Below are 20,878 nucleotides of genomic sequence, written 5' to 3'. Positions count from 1 at the left end.
CATTAAATGTATATAAATATCAGAAAATATAAAATATTTTTAAAATACATAAATGTATTTATGTAATTTGTTTTTATTTTATTCATACTGCGTGTTTATCATAGGTCAAATGTATCATAGGTCTTTATTCATATTGCACAATATTTACAGCACTGGAAAAAAACGGGATTGAGTGGCAATTCACTTTAATATTTTGATGGAATATGACTCATATATCACTCATAATTTGAAACCCCAAAAAGAGCTGAACATGTATTTAACCAAACAACATGCACAAACAGGAAAGCTGATTCTTGCACATCTAACATTATTATGTCCTATGGCATTTTGAAAACACCAGGCAGCTGCCAAGGTGAATCATGACCGGTTCCAGTTGACAGAGCAAACACAAGATGCCCATTCAACACCAGTAAAAATGGAGATGCAGCTGAACTTAGAAATCAGGTCAGCAACTCGCCAGCAAGAGTGCATTGCTCTGGCACACTTAGCATTTCATGCCAGCCTGTTTGTTTGTGTTTGTTTGCACAATAGCTTAGAGCCTCGGTACATTACGGCAGCGGGCGAGAGGCCTCAGGCAAGAGTGTTACGCGTGAACAAGAACAGACAGTCTTAGGAACGCAGAGACGTAACGAGATTAGAATCTGAAAATGCTTGGCAGAGTGAGGCCTCTGCCTCTCCACCAATCGCATGGCTGCATGGGAATTAGCACGCTCTAGCCAGGGCCCGGGACTAACCAGCAAACCCCTCGGGTCAACAGGCAACAGCTAATTAATGAGGTGAAGCAGAGCTGGGACTGGAAGCCTCATTCCCTCACTGCACAGACGGTTTCAAGTGTCCGCATCCATCCTCTATCATTAAAAATGCTTGCTGAAAGTCATTTCAGGGGCTTTTGTAAAATCTGAATCTTATAAGGGGGAAAAAAAGCCTTTATGAAATCAGAACCGCTTTGTTAGGCTGCTTCCAATTTAATTCACAAAAATATGGTGGTGCAAGAATACAGATTTTCCATGATTCGTTTGAGACACACACACACACACACACACACACACACACACACACACACACACACACACACACACACACACACAGACGCTGAGGTGAACGGCAAGGCACGGAAAGACACAAAGGGGAAGAAAGCACAGCATATAGGGGCAGGATATGAGACAGTACTGCCATCGTACCTCGACCCTCCTTTGCATCTATGGCGGCTGTATTAGCAAGCGCAGCAGGAAGCATCCCAAAATGAATGGAGAGAAAGGTTATATCAGTGTGATTACATTACACCCCAAGCATATTAACCCCACACACCACAGCAATGCAGTAACATTAGTAATTCAAGAATCCAACAGTAATACAAACAGTGCAGTTAGTGAGAGAAAAAGCAGTTAGTTCTTTACAAACAAGAGTGACTGTTTTTGGTCATTTTTTATATTATAATTCGTCAGTACTGGGGTAAGCAGGCCTCAAAACTAAACAAATAGAAGTTTATGCATCACTGAAATACACATTCAGATGTATTTACATACATTTAGGTGCAATCTCCGACTTGCCTATCAATCAACATTGATCAACACTATCAGAAACTAGAGCTGTCAAATCGATTAAACGCGATTAATCACGTTCAAAATAAGTCTTATTAAAAATAGTTCTTTTATGTGACCCTGGACCACAAAACCAGTCATAAGGTTAAATTTTACAAAACTGAGATTTATACATCATATGAAAGCTTAATAAATAAGCTTTCTATTGATGTATGGTTTGTTAGGATAGGACAATATTTGACCGAGATACATCTATTTGAAAATCTGGAATCTGAGGGTGCAAAAAAATCAAAATACTGAGAAAATCACCTTTAAAGTTGTCCAAATTAGGTTCTTAACAATGCATATTACTAATCAAAAATTACATTTTGATATATTTACAGTAGGAATTTTACAAAAAATCTTCATGGAACATGATCTTTACTTAATTTCCTAATGATTTTTGGCATAAAAGAAAAATCAAAATTTTTGACCCATGCAATGTATTTTTGGCTATTGCTACAAATATACCCCAGCGACTTAAGACTGGTTTTGTGGTCCAGGGTCACATATATATCTGCGTTTGTGTATTTATATATACATATAAATATACACAGCACATGTTCATATGTTATGAAAACACAAACTTTTATTTTGAATGCGATTAATCGGTTTGACAGCACTATCAGAAACACAAATAATGTGTCAAATATTAATCAAAAATACTGACACAAGTGAATGAACTGAACATTATTATATTTTATACCAATTTATAGCTCTCTTGAATTATCACCACCTTCAGACAGAAAATCTTAAATCCAGTAGACAGTAAAAATTACTGACTCAGTAAATAAGCACAATTAAAAATATTTAATTCAGCTACATAATGTATATATTAATCTAACAGTTAATTATTATAAAATTACAGTACTAAAACTATAAACTCACCAGAGAATTCAGAAAGATGGAAAGTGGACCACAAGCATAAAGACATTTTTTTTCCCTTTTCCACAAAATGCTTGACAAAAAATAAGCTCACAGCTGTGAAGTGGGATAGTTTTGCTGTTTTATGTTTTATTTATTTATTTTTTAATAAAATGCGTTAACAACACATGACTGTCTTTAAATGTTTCAAATTACAAGTATTTTATTTGTAATATTAATTTGAAATGTTAATACGTCTCAAGAGGCAGAATACTAAATATTAAACGCTACATATACAGATCTTAAAATCTATACAAAATATTATTTATACTACCAGTCAGAAGATTTTTCATGTTTTTTAAAGTCTCTTCTGCTCACCAAGCCTGCATTTGTTTGATCCAAAGTAAAGCAGAAACAGAGAAGTTTGAAATATATTTACCATTTAAAATAACTGATTTCTATTTGAATATGTTTTAAAATGTAATTTATTCCTGTGATTTCAAAGCTGAATTTTTAGCATAATTACTGCAGTCACATGTTCCTTCAGAAATCATTCTAATATTCTGATTTGCTGCTCAAAAAACATTTATTATTATTGTTGAAAACAGCTAGAATTACAGAGTAGAATTTTTCTTGAATAGAAAGTTTAGAAGAACAGCATTTATCTGAAATAGATTTTTTGTAACATTATAAATGTCTTTATCAACACTTTTGATCAACTTAAAGCATCCTTGCAAAATAAAAGTATTAATTTCTATACTTTCTATAAGAATCCTGAAAAAAAAATGTACTTGACTGCTTTAAATTGATAATTAATTATTGATAATAATAAGCAAATCAGCATATTAGAATGATTTCTGAAGGATCATGTTATACTGAAGACTTCAGTAATGATGCTAAAAATGTAGCTTTGATCACAGAAATAAATTAAATTTTAAAATATATTTAAATAAAAATATTTCACAATATTACTGCTTTTTGTGTATTTTGGATCAATTAAATGCAAGCTGGGTGAGCAAAGGAGAATTCTTAAAAAAAAAAAAAACATTAAAAATCTTACTGTTCAAAAACTTTTGACTGCTAGTGTATATTAAATATATATTTTGAATTGATTTCTGATTTGGAGATTTCTACAGGCATGAAATTTAGAATGGTGAAAAAATTCTAGTCACAAAGCCAAACCATCTCCTAATATATTATTTTCAAACCATTGTTTATAGTTGGAAATGTCCTATTATCCTAAGGTCTTGTCTTAAGATCAGCCCAACAGCTTTTTAAGTTTCTTTAATATTCTTCTCTGTTCTGTAGGTCTGGCTGGCTTGATGTCTGACCCGCACAGACAATGAAGCCAGCCTCTTAAAGGTCACCGGATTTTCTATATGTACTTCAAACAGTGACATCCACCCACTGTCTCCCTCTGATTTCCCTCTCTCACTCCATCACTACTCACTTGCACAAAGTTCCCTACGCTACTGGCCTTTAACGACCTTTAGTCCTGGACACCTCGCCAACAGATTCGTCTACTCAGAGCAGACAGGTCAATCCAGAGAGTCATGACGCGGCACTCATGACAATCAGCCTCTGATTGGCTCTCTGAGTTTTAAGAGTCTCTGTAACGCAGGTGGCTAAATCACATGGCTTAATGTGAGGCTACAAGGGAAGGGCTTTATACAGCACATAGGCAAATAATCAGTGTAAACATTACATTAGTTCAGAGGTGGACAACAGAAATAAGCTCTACTGTGTTGTTTGTATATTTGTGATAATAATACAATATTATATTGTAATTAAAGAACTAGAAGCTAAAGTTCGATGACAAACTTTAAATGTTGGCTTGGAGAAGCAAACCGGGCAGCATTGGGGCAAAAGGGCCAGCCCAGAACACTTAGAGCTCTCTAATTTAATTGTTGATAGTAAAAATGGCAGTATGACAAGAAATGCTTTGTTTATTTTAGGCTAAAACATCTTGCCATAGAGGATCGTGTGTGGATTTTAGGTTAAAAGAGCTTGCCATACTGGAATATGCGAAGAGCGCCTGCTTCAAAGCCGCGTTGCGTTGCCGTGCGGTTGAGCCGAAAAGCAGAAATATTCAAGCATTTAACCTTTTTATTATATCACTGTACTATTATTGTGTTGAATCGCTGGAGTGTTTGTATTAAAATACCTTTAAAAGAAGTGAAAATGATGTCTTTGTTAACAGACACATAAATGCAGCCGTGCATCTCATGTTAGTTAGTTAAGCCTATGAAAAAAGTCATTTGCACTCAATGTAGGTCTTTAAAATATTCTTCTATATTTATTGTGTGCAATCGCTGGAGTGTTTGTATTTAAATGCCTTTAAAAGACGTGCAGTCATGTATAATTGTCAGTCGGACATCTCGGAGCTGTCTAACACACTGCTAAACACATCGCTCTCTGTATGAATACAAAATGCTCACAAACAACTGCATTTAGCTGTTGATATTTTCTAATGGGTGGACTGAATTAAATCGCTGCAATATATTAATTTTAAAGGCGTTCTAATTCGTGCAAATTATGTCGTTCATCTCCATGTATACTCGTTGAAAGCAATCTGTACGCGGTGAAGGAAATGCTTAGGGTTTTGAATAAATTCGCTCAAACAGCTGAATTCAGGTCTTGATGTGTTCTAATGGGTATTTACAATTAAATGGCTGGAATATTGTAATTTTAAAGGCGTTATTTATATGCATTTTCCACCGAAGTCAAAGTGAAAGTATAGGTCACAGCTCGGTAACATGGTCGTTAGTGAAACTGAATAGCTCATTTGCAGCTAATGTTGTTCTTTAAAATATTCTTCTATATTTATTGTGTTGGATCGCTAGAGTGTTTTTATTTAAATGCTTTTAAAAGACGTGCAGTCATAATTCTCAGTCGAGTAAGTTAGCTCCGACCCGTGAAAGCTCGTCTGTATAACACATTTGCTGAAGACAGTGCTTTAACTTTGAAATAAAACAGATCACAAAAGGCTGATTTGTTGACGTGTTCTAATGGGTATTTACAAATAAATCGCTGAAATATATTAATTTTAAAGGCGTTCTAATTCGTGCAAATTATGTTGTTTATGAGCACATACAGAGAGAGTACATGCCGACGGCCTGTATAAGCGCTGACGGGTGCGAGCTTTTCTTTTACATGAAATACTCACAAACCACTGAATTTAGCTGTTGATATGTTCTAATGGGTATTTAGAGTTAAATCGCTGTAATATTTACATTTTTAAGGCGGTATTTATTTCTATTTCCACCGTTTTCAGAGTGACTGTAAGTAAGAGGTTTGAATCCCGCCTCTTCAGTCGAGAGGTATTACTGTTAGAGGGCGCATTTTTTCTCAGCCCATGTAATTCATTGGGAAATTTGTCATATTCAAAAATTAATAATAAATCAACTGTGCATCTGATCAGTCCAAATAGATATAGCATATCTTTCGGGACAAGGGCCCAGGTCTCTGCCAAGTTTGGGCCTTGTGGCTTCAAAGGCCTCGGAGGAGTAGCTGTCAGAAATTTCTTTAGGTCATAAGAATAATAATAACTAGAAGCTAAAGTTCGATGACAAACTTTAAATGTTGGCTTGGAGAAGCAAACCGGGCAGCCTTCGGGCATAAGGGCCAGCCCAGAACACTTAGAGCTCTCTGATTGAATTGTTGCTAGTAAAAATGCTATTAGGATAAGTAATGCTTAGTATATTTTAGGCTAAAACAGCTTGCCATAGAGGATTTATGTGTATTTTAGGTTAAAACGGCTTGCCATACAACAAGTGTGCAGCGCGTGCTTGAAAGCGTTGCTGTGCGGTTGAGCCTAAAAGCATTAATAAGCAAGCATTTAAGCTGTGCAATATATTACTCTACTATTATTGTGTTTAATCGCTGGAGTGTTTGTATTTAAATACCTTTAAAAGACGTGCAAATTATGTCTTTGATGATGCAGATGAAGACTGAGCAGTGCATTCAATGTTAGTTAGTTAAGCCTGTGAAAAAAAAGTCATTTGCACTCAATGTAGGTCTTTAAAATATTCTTCTATATTTATTGTGTGCAATCGCTGGAGTGTTTGTATTTAAATGCCTTTAAAAGACGTGCAGTCATGTATAATTGTCAGTCGGACATCTCGGAGCTCATGTCTAACACACTGCTAAACACATCGCTCTCTGTATGAAAAAAAAAGCTCACAAACAACTGCATTTAGCTGTTGATATTTTCTAATGGGTGGACTGAATTAAATCGCTGCAATATTGTAATTTTAAAGGCGGTCAAATTCGTGCAAATTATGTCGTTCGTCTCCATGTATACTCGTTGAAGGCAACCTGTATGCGGTGAAGGAAATGCTTAGGGTTTTCAATAAATTCGCTCAAACAGCTGAATTCAGGTCTTGATGTGTTCTAATGGGTATTTATAATTAAATGGGTGGAATATTGTAATTTTAAAGGCGTTATTTATATGCATTTTCCACCGAAGTCAAAGTGAAAGTATAGGTCACAGCTCGGTAACATGTTCGTTAGTGAAACGTATTGAATAGCTCATTTGCAGCTAATGTTGTTCTTTAAAATATTCTTGTATATTTATTGTGTTGGATCGCTAGAGTGTTTTTATTTAAAGGCTTTTAAAAGACGTGCAGTCATGTATAATATATTCTCAGTCGGGTAAGTTCCGAGCCGTGAAAGCTCGTCTGTATAACACATTTGCTGAAGACAGTGCTTTAACTTTGAAATAAAACAGATCACAAAAGGCTGATTTGTTGATGTGTTCTAATGGGTATTTACAAATAAATCGCTGAAATATATTAATTGTAAAGGCGTTCTAATTCGTGCAAATTATGTTGTTTATGAGCACATACAGAGAGAGTACATGCTTGCGGCTTGTATAAGCGCTGAAGGGTGCGAGCTTTTCTTTTACAAGAATGCTCACAAACCACTGAATTTAGCTGTTGATATGTTCTAATGGGTATTTAGAGTTAAATCGCTGTAATAATTAAATTTTTAAGGCGATATTTATTTGGATTTCCACCGATTTCAGAGTGACTGTAAGTAAGAGGTTTGAGTCCCGCCTCTTCAGTCGAGAGGTATTACTGTTAGAGGGCGCATTTTTTCTCAGCCAATGTAATTCATTGGGAAATTTGTCATATTCAAAAATTAATAATAAATCAACTGTACATCTGATCAGTCCAAATAGATATAGCAACTCTTTCGGGACAAGGGCCCAGGTCTCTGCCAAGTTTGGGCCTTGTGGCTTCAAAGGCCTCGGAGGAGTAGCTGTCAGAAATTTCTTTAGGTCATAAGAATAATAAAATATAACTAGAAGCTAAAGTTCGATGACAAACTTTAAATGTTGGCTTGGAGAGCCAAATTGGGCAGCCTTCGGGCAAAAGGGCCAGCCCAGACCACTTAGAGCTCTGTAATTCAATTGTTACTAGTAAAAATGCTATTACGATAAGTAATGCTTAGTATATTTTAGGCTAACACAGCTTGCCATAGTTGATTAATATGTGTATTTTAGGTTAAAACGGCTTGCCATATCTTAAGATTCGTGCAGCGCCTGCTTCAAAGCCACGACGAGTTGCTGTGCGGTTGAGGCGAAAAGCAGAAATAAGCAATCATTTAACCTTTTTATTATATGACTGTACTATTATTGTGTTTAATCGCTGGAGTGTTTGTATTAAAATACCTTTAAAAGACGTGCAAATGATGTCTTTGTTAACAGACACATAAATGCAGCCGTGCATCTCATGTTAGTTAATTAAGCCTATGAAAAACGTCATTTGCACCCAATGCAGGTCTTTAAAATATTCTTCTATATTTATTGTGTTGGATCGCTGGAGTGTTTTTATTTAAATGCCTTTAAAAGACGTGCAGTCATGTATAATTCTCAGACGGACATCTCGGAGCTCATGTCTAACACACTGCTGAACGCAGCGCTCTCTGTATGAAAACAAAATGCTCACAAACAACTGCATTTAGCTGTTGATATTTTCTAATGGGTGGACTGAATTAAATCGCTGCAATATTGTAATTTTAAAGGCGTTCTAATTCGTGCAAATTATGTCGTTCGTCTCCATGTATACTCGTTGAAAGCAATCTGTACGCGGTGAAGGAAATGCTTAGGGTTTTCAATAAATTCGCTCAAACAGCTGAATTCAGGTCTTGATGTTTTCTAATGGGTATTTACAATTAAATGGCTTGAATATTGTAATTTTAAAGGCATTATTTATATGCATTTTCCACCGAGTTCAAAGTGAAAGTAAGTCACAGCTCGGTAACATGTTCGTTAGTGAAACTTATTGAAAAGCTAATTTGCAGCTAATGTAGTTCTTTAAAATATTCTTGTATATTTATTGTGTTGGATCGCTGGAGTGTTTTTATTTAAATGCTTTTAAAAGACGTGCAGTCATAATTCTCAGTCTGGTAAGTTAGCTCCGAGCCGTGAAAGCTCGTCTGTATAACACATTTGCTGAAGACAGTGCTTTAACTTTGAAATAAAACAGATCACAAAAGGCTGATTTGTTGATGTGTTCTAATGGGTATTTACAAATAAATCGCTGAAATATATTTATTTTAAAGGCGTTCTAATTCGTGCAATTTATGTTGTTTGTGAGCACATGTAGAGAGAGAGTAGCCTAGTGCTGACGGCTTGTATAAGCGCTGAAGGGTGCGAGCTTTTCTTTTACAAGAACTACTCACAAACCACTGAATTTAGCTGTTGATATGTTCTAATGGGTATTTAGAGTTAAATCGCTGTAATAATGACATTTTTAAGGCGATATTTATTTGTATTTCCACGGATTTCAGAGTGACTGTAAGTAAGAGGTTTGAGTCCCGCCTCTTCAGTCGAGAGGTATTACTGTTAGAGGGCGCATTTTTTCTCAGCCCATGTAATTCATTGGGAAATTTGTCATATTCAAAAATTAATAATAAATCAACTGTACATCTGATCAGTCCAAATAGATATAGCAACTCTTTCGGGACAAGGGCCCAGGTGTCTGCCAAGTTTGGGCCTTGTGGCTTCAAAGGCCTCGGAGGAGTAGCTGTCAGAAATTTCTGTAGGTCATAAGAATAATAATAATAATAAGTTTAAATAGCATAACAGTATGTTGGCTCTCCAAGCCAACATAACTAGAAGCTAAAGTTCGATGACAAACTTTAAATGTTGGCTTGGAGAAGCAAACCGGGCAGCCTTCGGGCAAAAGGGCCAGCCCAGAACACTTAGAGCTCTCTGATTGAATTGTTGCTAGTAAAAATGCTATTATGATAAGTAATGCTTAGTATATTTTAGGCTAACAGCTTGCCATAGAGGATTTATGTGTATTTTAGGTTAAAACGGCTTGCCATACAACAAGTGTGCAGCGCGTGCTTGAAAGCGTTGCTGTGCGGTTGAGCCTAAAAGCAGAAATAAGCAAGCATTTAAGCTGTGTAATATATTACTTTACTATTATTGTGTTTAATCGCTGGAGTGTTTGTATTTAAATACTTTTAAAAGACGTGCAAATTATGTCTTTGATGCAGATGAAGACTGAGCAGTGCATTCAATGTTAGTTAGTTAAGCCAGTGAAAAAAGTCATTTGCACTCAATGTAGGTCTTTAAAATATTCTTCTATATTTATTGTGTGCAATCGCTGGAGTGTTTGTATTTAAATGCCTTTAAAAGACGTGCAGTCATGTATAATTGTCAGTCGGACATCTCGGAGCTCATGTCTTAACACACTGCTGAACACATCACTCTCTGTATGAAAAAAAAAAAAGCTCACAAACAACTGCATTTAGCTGTTGATATTTTCTAATGGGTGGACTGAATTAAATCGCTGCAATATTGTAATTTTAAAGGCGGTCAAATTCGTGCAAATTATGTCGTTCATCTCCATGTAAACTTGTTTAAGGCAACCTGTATGCGGTGAAGGAAATGCTTAGGGGTTTCAATAAATTCGCTCAAACAGCTGAATTCAGGTCTTGATGTGTTCTAATGGGTATTTACAATTAAATGGCTGGAATATTGTAATTTTAAAGGCGTTATTTGTATGCATTTTCCACCGAAGTCAAAGTGAAAGTATAGGTCACAGCTCGGTAACATGTTCGTTAGTGAAACCTACTGAATAGCTCATTTGCAGCTAATGTTGTTCTTTAAAATATTCTTCTATATTTATTGTGTTGGATCGCTAGAGTGTTTTTATTTAAATGCTTTTAAAAGACGTGCAGTCATAATTCTCAGTCGAGTAAGTTAGCTCCGACCCGTGAAAGCTCGTTTGTATAACACATTTGCTGAAGACAGTGCTTTAACTTTGAAATAAAACAGATCACAAAAGGCTGATTTGTTGATGTGTTCTAATGGGTATTTACAAATAAATCGCTGAAATATATTAATTTTAAAGGCGTTCTAATTCGTGCAAATTATGTTGTTTATGAGCACATACAGAGAGAGTACATGCCGACGGCTTGTATAAGCGCTGACGGGTGCGAGCTTTTCTTTTACAAGAAATACTCACAAACCACTGAATTTAGCTGTTGATATGTTCTAATGGGTATTTAGAGTTAAATCGCTGTAATATTTACATTTTTAAGGCGGTATTTATTTCTATTTCCACCGTTTACAGAGTGACTGTAAGTAAGAGGTTTGAATCCCGCCTCTTCAGTCGAGAGGTATTACTGTTAGAGGGCGCATTTTTTCTCAGCCCATGTAATTCATTGGGAAATTTGTCATATTCAAAAATTAATAATAAATCAACTGTACATCTGATCAGTCCAAATAGATATAGCAACTCTTTCGGGACAAGGGCCCAGGTCTCTGCCAAGTTTGGGCCTTGTGACTTCAAAGGCCTCGGAGGAGTAGCTGTCAGAAATTTCTTTAGGTCATAAGAATAATAATAATAACTAGAAGCTAAAGTTCGATGACAAACTTTAAATGTTGGCTTGGAGAGCCAAATTGGGCAGCCTTCGGGCAAAAGGGCCAGCCCAGAACACCATAGTGGATTAATATGTGTATTTTAGGTTAAAACGGCTTGCCATACTGGAATAAGTGATGAGCGCCTGCTTCAAAGCCGCGTCGCGTTGCCGTGCGGTTGAGCCGAAAAGCAGAAATAAGCAAGCATTTAAACTTTTTATTATATGACTGAACTATTATTGTGTTGAATCGCTGGAGTGTTTGTATTAAAATACCTTTAAAAGACGTGCAAATGATGTCTTTGTTAACAGACACATAAATGCAGCCGTGCATCTCATGTTAGTTAGTTAAGCCTATGAAAAACGTAATTTGCACCCAATGCAGGTCTTTAAAATATTCTTCTATATTTATTGTGTTGAATCGCTAGAGTGTTTTTATTTAAATGCCTTTAAAAGACGCGCAGTCATGTATAATTGTCAGTCGGACATCTCGGAGCTCATGTCTAACACACTGCTGAATGCAGCGCTCTCTGTATGAAAACAAAATGCTCACAAACAACTGCATTTAGCTGTTGATATTTTCTAATGGGTGGACTGAATTAAATCGCTGCAATATTGTAATTTTAAAGGCGTTCTAATTCGTGCAAATTATGTCGTTCGTCTCCATGTATACTCGTTGAAAGCAATCTGTACGCGGTGAAGGAAATGCTTAGGGGTTTCAATAAATTCGCTCAAACAGCTGAATTCAGGTCTTTATGTGTTCTAATGGGTATTTACAATTAAATGGCTGGAATATTGTAATTTTAAAGGCATTATTTATATGCATTTTCCACCAAATTCAAAGTGAAAGTAAGTCACAGCTCGGTAACATGTTCGTTAGTGAAACGTATTGAAAAGCTCATTTGCAGCTAATGTAGTTCTTTAAAATATTCTTGTATATTTATTGTGTTGGATCGCTGGAGTGTTTTTATTTAAATGCTTTTAAAAGACGTTCAGTCATGTATTATTCTCAGTCGGGTAAGTTAGCTCCGAGCCTGAAAGCTCGTCTGTATAACACATTTGCTGAAGACAGCTTTAACTTTGAAATAAAACAGATCACAAAAGGCTGATTTGTTGATGTGTTCTAATGAGTATTTACAAACAAATCGTTGAAATATATTTATTTTAAAGGCGTTCTAATTCGTGCAATTTATGTTGTTTGTGAGCACATGCACAGAGAGAGTAGCCTAGTGCTGACGGCTTGTATAAGCGCTGAAGGTGAGCTTTTCTTTTACAAGAACTACTCACAAACCACTGAATTTAACTGTTGATATGTTCTAATGGGTATTTAGAGTTAAATCGCTGTAATAATTAAATTTTTAAGGCGATATTTATTTGTATTTCCACCGATTTCAGAGTGACTGTAAGTGAGAGGTTTGAGTCCCGCCTCTTCAGTCGAGAGGTATTACTGTTAGAGGGCGCATTTTTTCTCAGCCCATGTAATTCATTGGGAAATGTGTCATATTCAAAAATTAATAATAAATCAACTGTAAGTCTGATCACTCTAAAAAGATATAGCAACTAACTTCAGAGCAGGACCCAGGTATCTGCCAAGTTTGGGGCTTGTGGCATTCAAGCCCTAGGAGGAGTAGCGTTTGTAAATTCGTGTACCATAAGAATAATAACATATAATAACTAGAAGCTAAAGTTCGATGACAAACTTTAAATGTTGGCTTGGAGAAGCAAACCGGGCAGGCTTCGGGCAAAAGGGCCAGCCCAGAACACCATATTGGATTAATATGTGTATTTTAGGTTAAAACGGCTTGCCATACTGGAATAAGTGATGCCTGCTTCAAAGCCGCGTTGCGTTGCCGTGCGGTTGAGCCGAAAAGCAGAAATAAGCAAGCATTTAAACTTTTTATTATATGACTGAACTATTATTGTGTTGAATCGCCGGAGTGTTTGTATTAAAATACCTTTAAAAGACGTGCAAATGATGTCTTTGTTAACAGACACATAAATGCAGCCGTGCATCTCATGTTAGTTAAGCCTATGAAAAACGTCATTTGCACCCAATGCAGGTCTTTAAAATATTCTTCTATATTTATTGTGTTGAATCGCTGGAGTGTTTTTATTTAAATGCCTTTAAAAGACGTGCAGTCATGTATAATTCTCAGTCGGACATCTCGGAGCTCATGTCTAACACACTGCTGAATGCAGCGCTCTCTGTATGAAAACAAAATGCTCACAAACAACCGCATTTAGCTGTTGATATTTTCTAATGGGTGGACTGAATTAAATCGCTGCATTATTGTAATTTTAAAGGCGGTCAAATTTGTGCAAATTTTGTCGTTCGTATCCATGTAAACTCGTTGAAAGCAATCTGTGCGCGGTGAAGGAAATGCTTAGGGGTTTCAATAAATTCGCTCAAACAGCTGAATTCAGGTCTTGATGTGTTTCTAATGGGTATTTACTATTAAATGGCTGGAATATTGTAATTTTAAAGGCGTTATTTATATGCATTTTCCACCGAAATCAAAGTGAAAGTAAGTCTCAGCTCGGTAACATCTAGTGAAACCTATTGAACAGCTCATTTGCAGCTAATGTAGTTCTTTAAAATATTCTTGTATATTGATTGTGTTGGATCGCTGGAGTGTTTTTATTTAAATGCTTTTAAAAGACGTGCAGTCATGTATAATTCTCAGTCAGGTTAGCTCCGATCCGTGAAAGCTCGTCTGTATAACACATTTGCTGAAGACAGTGCTTTAACTTTGAAATAAAACAGATCTCAAAAGGCATGATTTGTTGATGTGTTCTAATGGGTATTTACAAACAAATCGCTGAAATATATTTACTTTAAAGGCGTTCTAATTCGTGCAATTTATGTTGTTTGTGAGCACATGTCGAGAGAGAGAAGCCTAGTGCTGACGGCTTGTATAAGCGCTGAAGGGTGCGAGCTTTTCTCTTACAAGAACTACTCACAAACCACTGAATTTAGCTGTTGATATGTTCTAATGGGTATTTAGAGTTAAATCGCTTTAATATTTGAATTTTTAAGGCGGTATTTATTTGTATTTCCACCGATTTCAGAGTGACTGTAAGTAAGAGGTTTGAATCCCGCCTCTTCAGTGGAGAGGTATTGCGCCTTTAGATGGCGCATTTTTTCTCAGCCCATTGAAATCCCATAGAAATTTTTCATGTAAAAAAATTAATATTAAATCAACTGTAAGTCTGATCATTCCAAAAAGATATAGCAACACTTTGGTGACCAGGGCCCAGGGCTCCGCCGAGTTTGGGGCTTGTAGCCTTAAAGCTCTAGGAGGAGTAGCGTATAGAATTTTAGTCTCAGAAGAATTTTAATAATAATAATAATAATAATAAGTTTAAATAGCATAACAATATGTTGGCTTCTCCAAGCCAACATAATAATAATAATAATAAGTTTAAATAGCATAACAGTATGTTGGCTCTCCAAGCCAACATAATAATAAGTTTAAATAGCATAACAATATGTTGGCTTCTCCAAGCCAACATAATAATAATAATAATAACTAGAAGCTAAAGTTCGATGACAAACTTTAAATGTTGGCTTGGAGAGCCAAATTGGGCAGCCTTCGGGCAAAAGGGCCAGCCCAGAACACCATAGTGGATTAATAATTGTATTTTAGGTTAAAACGGCTTGCCATACTGGAATAAGTGATGAGCGCCTGCTTCAAAGCCGCGTCGCGTTGCCGTGCGGTTGAGCCGAAAAGCAGAAATAAGCAAGCATTTAAACTTTTTATTATATGACTGAACTATTATTGTGTTGGATCGCTGGAGTGTTTGTATTAAAATACCTTTAAAAGACGTGCAAATGATGTCTTTGTTAACAGACACATAAATGCAGCCGTGCATCTCATGTTAGTTAGTTAAGCCTATGAAAAACGTCATTTGCACCCAATGCAGGTCTTTAAAATATTCTTCTATATTTATTGTGTTGAATCGCTGGAGTGTTTTTATTTAAATGCCTTTAAAAGACGTGCAGTCATGTATAATTCTCAGTCGGACATCTCGGAGCTCATGTCTAACACACTGCTGAATGCAGCGCTCTCTGTATGAAAAAACAAAATGCTCACAAACAACTGCATTTAGCTGTTGATATTTTCTAATGGGTGGACTGAATTAAATCGCTGCAATATTGTAATTTTAACCCTTATGCGGTCTTCGTTTTGGAATCACACTCATGGTCTTTGGGGTCTCTAGAGACCCCAGGCAACAAAACTTAAATTTTGTAACAAAATAAAAGGTAACAAAAAAAACAAAAAAAGTTTTTCCTGTTTATTAATGTTTTTACTCCACATTTGTGCAGTTTTCGCAGTTTTTATGCTATTTTTTAAATATATATAAATTATTAAATAAATATATATTTTTAATAGGTTTATAGGCAAAAACAGCTTTTTATGTAAAATTGACTTTATAAAATACCCACATTTTAAACTTTCATTCATGGGGATAGCATGGATAATTTGATATGGTTTAGTGTAAGATTTTTGCCCATTTTTTGGAAAATGACGTTTTAAAAGTAAAAAAATGTAACTTTTACCACTAGATGGCTGCAGAGCACTACTATCAACTAATTGCTATTTGACCAACAATAAGATATCTTTTCACAAGTTTTTTCAGTTGAATTCATATCTACATATTATGAAATCACAATTATTACGATAAAAAATACTTTTTGACAAAGTTAAGCATTTTTTGTACTAAAACAAAACCAGTTCTATTCCATATTGAGTTGCAGTACAAAACATGAACATAAGAATGCAACTACAACATCTTTTTTACTTTTTATTTGACAAATTATAAGAGAGCAGTTTTTATGGTCTCCAAATGTAGTCCTGTGTGTTTCATGATATGTAGATATGAACTCAACTGAAAAAACTTGTGAAAAGACATCTTTCAGGTGGTCAAATAGGAAAAAGCATATAGTGGAGCTCTGCAGCCACCTACTGGTAAAAGTATTTTTTTTACGTTTAAAACTGGATTTTCCAAAAGATGGGCAAAAATCTTACACTAAACCATGTGAAATTATCCATTTTATCTACATGAATGAAAGTTAGTCATGTGAGGTTTTTATAAAAGGGAATTTTACAAAAAAAGCTGTTTTTGTGTAAAAACCTATACAAAATATTTGTTTATTAATTTATATATATTTAAAAAATATCCTAAATCCTCCAAAACCTGCACACATGAGGAGTAAAAACATTAATAAACAGGAAAATAACATTTGTTTTGTTTTTTTAACTATTTTTTTATAACAAAAATTGCATTTTGTTGCCTGGGGTCTCCAGAGACCCCAAAGACCACGAGTGTGAGTTTTTTTTTTACACCAAGATAAAATCATGCTATCAATCCAAATTTTTTTTCTTTTGTAGATCTACAAAGTGTTTACAGTTTTACAGAGTCTCATGTCTCTTGGACAAAGAGAACATTTTTTAAATTTTTCCAAACGCCTTTTGGGGTAAAAAATACCCCGAAGACCGCATAAGGGTTAAAGGCGTTCTAATTCGTGCAAATTATGTCGTTCGTCTCCATGTATACTCGTTGAAAGCAATCTGTACACGGTGAAGGAATTGCTTAGGGTTTTCAATAAATTCGCTCAAACAGCTGAATTCAGGTCTTGATGTGTTCTAATGGGTATTTACAATTAAATGGCTGGAATATTGTAATTTTAAAGGCATTATTTATATGCATTTTCCACCGAGTTCAAAGTGAAAGTAAGTCACAGCTCGGTAACATGGTCGTTAGTGAAACGTATTGAAAAGCTCATTTGCAGCTAATGTTGTTCTTTAAAATATTCTTGTATATTTATTGTGTTGGATCGCTGGAGTGTTTTTATGTAAATGCTTTTAAAAGACGTGCAGTCATAATTCTCAGTCGGGTAAGTTAGCTCCGGCCCGTGAAAGCTCGTCTGTATAACACATTTGCTGAAGACAGTGCTTTAACTTTGAAATAAAACAGATCACAAAAGGCTGATTTGTTGATGTGTTCTAATGGGTATTTACAAATAAATCGCTGAAATATATTTATTTTAAAGGCGTTCTAATTCGTGCAATTTATGTTGTTTGTGAGCACATGTAGAGAGAGAGTAGCCTAGTGCTGACGGCTTGTATAAGCGCTGAAGGGTGCGAGCTTTTCTTTTACAAGAACTACTCACAAACCACTGAATTTAGCTGTTGATATGTTCTAATGGGTATTTAGAGTTAAATCGCTGTAATAATGACATTTTTAAGGCGATATTTATTTGTATTTCCACGGATTTCAGAGTGACTGTAAGTAAGAAGTTTGAGTCCCGCCTCTTCAGTCGAGAGGTATTACTGTTAGAGGGCGCATTTTTTCTCAGCCCATGTAATTCATTGGGAAATTTGTCATATTCAAAAATTAATAATAAATCAACTGTACATCTGATCAGTCCAAATAGATATAGCAACTCTTTCGGGACAAGGGCCCAGGTCTCTGCCAAGTTTGGGCCTTGTGGCTTCAAAGGCCTCGGAGGAGTAGCTGTCAGAAATTTCTGTAGGTCATAAGAATAATAATAATAACTAGAAGCTAAAGTTCGATGACAAACTTTAAATGTTGGCTTGGAGAAGCAAACCGGGCAGCATTGGGGCAAAAGGGCCAGCCCAGAACACTTAGAGCTCTCTAATTTAATTGTTGATAGTAAAAATGGCAGAATGACAAGAAATGCTTAGTTTATTTTAGGCTAAAACATCTTGCCATAGAGGATCGTGTGTGGATTTTAGGTTAAAAGAGCTTGCCATACTGGAATATGCGAAGAGCGCCTGCTTCAAAGCCGCGTCGCGTTGCCGTGCGGTTGAGCCGAAAAGCAGAAATATTCAAGCATTTAACCTTTTTATTATATCACTGTACTATTATTGTGTTGAATCGCTGGAGTGTTTGTATTAAAATACCTTTAAAAGAAGTGAAAATGATGTCTTTGTTAACAGACACATAAATGCAGCCGTGCATCTCATGTTAGTTAGTTAAGCCTATGAAAAAAGTCATTTGCACTCAATGTAGGTCTTTAAAATATTCTTCTATATTTATTGTGTGCAATCGCTGGAGTGTTTGTATTTAAATGCCTTTAAAAGACGTGCAGTCATGTATAATTGTCAGTCGGACATCTCGGAGCTGTCTAACACACTGCTAAACACATCGCTCTCTGTATGAATACAAAATGCTCACAAACAACTGCATTTAGCTGTTGATATTTTCTAATGGGTGGAATGAATTAAATCGCTGCAATATATTAATTTTAAAGGCGTTCTAATTCGTGCAAATTATGTCGTTCATCTCCATGTATACTCGTTGAAAGCAATCTGTACGCGGTGAAGGAAATGCTTAGGGTTTTGAATAAATTCGCTCAAACAGCTGAATTCAGGTCTTGATGTGTTCTAATGGGTATTTACAATTAAATGGCTGGAATATTGTAATTTTAAAGGCGTTATTTATATGCATTTTCCACCGAAGTCAAAGTGAAAGTATAGGTCACAGCTCGGTAACATGGTCGTTAGTGAAACTGAATAGCTCATTTGCAGCTAATGTTGTTCTTTAAAATATTCTTCTATATTTATTGTGTTGGATCGCTAGAGTGTTTTTATTTAACTGCTTTTAAAAGACGTTCAGTCATGTATTATTCTCAGTCGGGTAAGTTAGCTCCGAGCCGTGAAAGCTCGTCTGTATAACACATTTGCTGAAGACAGTGCTTTAACTTTGAAATAAAACAGATCACAAAAGGCTGATTTGTTGATGTGTTCTAATGGGTATTTACAAACAAATCGCTGAAATATATTTATTTTAAAGGCGTTCTAATTCGTGCAATTTATGTTGTTTGTGAGCACATACAGAGAGAGTTCGTGCTGACGGCTTGTATAAGCGCTGAAGGGTGCGAGCTTTTCTTTTACAAGAACTACTCACAAACCACTGAATTTAACTGTTGATATGTTCTAATGCGTATTTAGAGTTAAATCGCTGTAATAATTAAATTTTTAAGGCGATATTTATTTGTATTTCCACCGATTTCAGAGTAAAGATCTGTAAGTGAGAGGTTTGAGTCCCGCCTCTTCAGTCGAGAGGTATTACTGTTAGAGGGCGCATTTTTTCTCAGCCCATGTAATTCATTGGGAAATGTGTCATATTCAAAAATTAATAATAAATCAACTGTAAGTCTGATCAGTCTAAAAAGATATAGCAACTAACTTCAGAGCAGGACCCAGGTATCTGCCAAGTTTGGGGCTTGTGGCATTCAAGCCCTAGGAGGAGTAGCGTTTGTAAATTCGTGTACCATAAGAATAATAACATATAATAATAATAATAATAATAAGTTTAAATAGCATAACAGTATGTTGGCTCTCCAAGCCAACATAACTAGAAGCTAAAGTTCGATGACAAACTTTAAATGTTGGCTTGGAGAAGCAAACCGGGCAGCCTTCGGGCAAAAGGGCCAGCCCAGAACACTTAGAGCTCTCTGATTGAATTGTTGCTAGTAAAAATGCTATTACGATAAGCAATGCTTAGTATATTTTAGGCTAAAACAGCTTGCCATAGAGGATTTATGTGTATTTTAGGTTAAAACAGCTTGCCATAGAGGATTTATGTGTATTTTAGGTTAAAACGGCTTGCCATACAACAAGTGTGCAGCGCGTGCTTGAAAGCGTTGCTGTGCGGTTGAGCCTAAAAGCATTAATAAGCAAGCATTTAAGATGTGTAATATATTACTCCACTATTATTGTGTTTAATCGCTGGAGTGTTTGTAATTAAATACCTTTAAAAGACGTGCAAATTATGTCTTTGATGATGCAGATGAAGACTGAGCAGTGCATTCAATGTTAGTTAGTTAGTTAAGCCTGTGAAAAAAAAGTCATTTGCACTCAATGTAGGTCTTTAAAATATTCTTCTATATTTATTGTGTGCAATCGCTGGAGTGTTTGTATTTAAATGCCTTTAAAAGACGTGCAGTCATGTATAATTGTCAGTCGGACATCTCGGAGCTCATGTCTAACACACAGCTGAACGCAGCGCTCTCTGTATGAAAACAAAATGCTCACAAACAACTGCATTTAGCTGTTGATATTTTCTAATGGGTGGACTGAATTAAATCGCTGCAATATTGTAATTTTAAAGGCGTTCTAATTCGTGCAAATTATGTCGTTCGTCTCCATGTAAACTCGTTGAAAGCAATCTGTACGCGGTGAAGGAAATGCTTAGGGGTTTCAATAAATTCACTCAAACAGCTGAATTCAGGTCTTGATGTGTTCTAATGGGTATTTAAAATTAAATGGCTGGAATATTGTAATTTTAAAGGCGTTATTTATATGCATTTTCCACCGAAGTCAAAGTGAAAGTATAGGTCACAGCTCGGTAACATGATCGTTAGTGAAACCTATTGAATAGCTCATTTGCAGCTAATGTAGTTCTTTAAAATATTCTTGTATATTTATTGTGTTGGATCGCTGGAGTGTTTTTATTTAAATGCTTTTAAAAGACGTTCAGTCATGTATTATTCTCAGTCGGGTAAGTTAGCTCCGAGCCGTGAAAGC

The 20,878-nt window shown here is 35.7% G+C and overlaps 1 protein-coding gene across 2 annotated transcripts in view; it reads right to left on the bottom strand.

The window, feature by feature from the left end:
• ppp3cca (protein phosphatase 3, catalytic subunit, gamma isozyme, a) overlaps nt 1–20,878 on the bottom strand; it is a 103,921-nt gene that overhangs the window by 2,132 nt on the left and 80,911 nt on the right. Inside the window, exon 13 of one of the 2 annotated variants that reach the window (XM_073840499.1) lies at nt 1,182–1,208. The exons of the other annotated variant lie outside the window; for it this stretch is intronic. Coding sequence (XP_073696600.1) covers nt 1,182–1,208 — 27 coding nt within the window. The remainder of the gene's footprint in view (nt 1–1,181; nt 1,209–20,878) is intronic. 2 annotated transcript variants of the gene reach the window in all.

Source organism: Garra rufa, chromosome 5 (genome assembly GCF_049309525.1).
Source record: "Garra rufa chromosome 5, GarRuf1.0, whole genome shotgun sequence".
Taxonomy (NCBI): Eukaryota; Metazoa; Chordata; class Actinopteri; order Cypriniformes; family Cyprinidae; genus Garra; species Garra rufa.
This window is presented reverse-complemented; position numbering and strand designations above follow the sequence as displayed.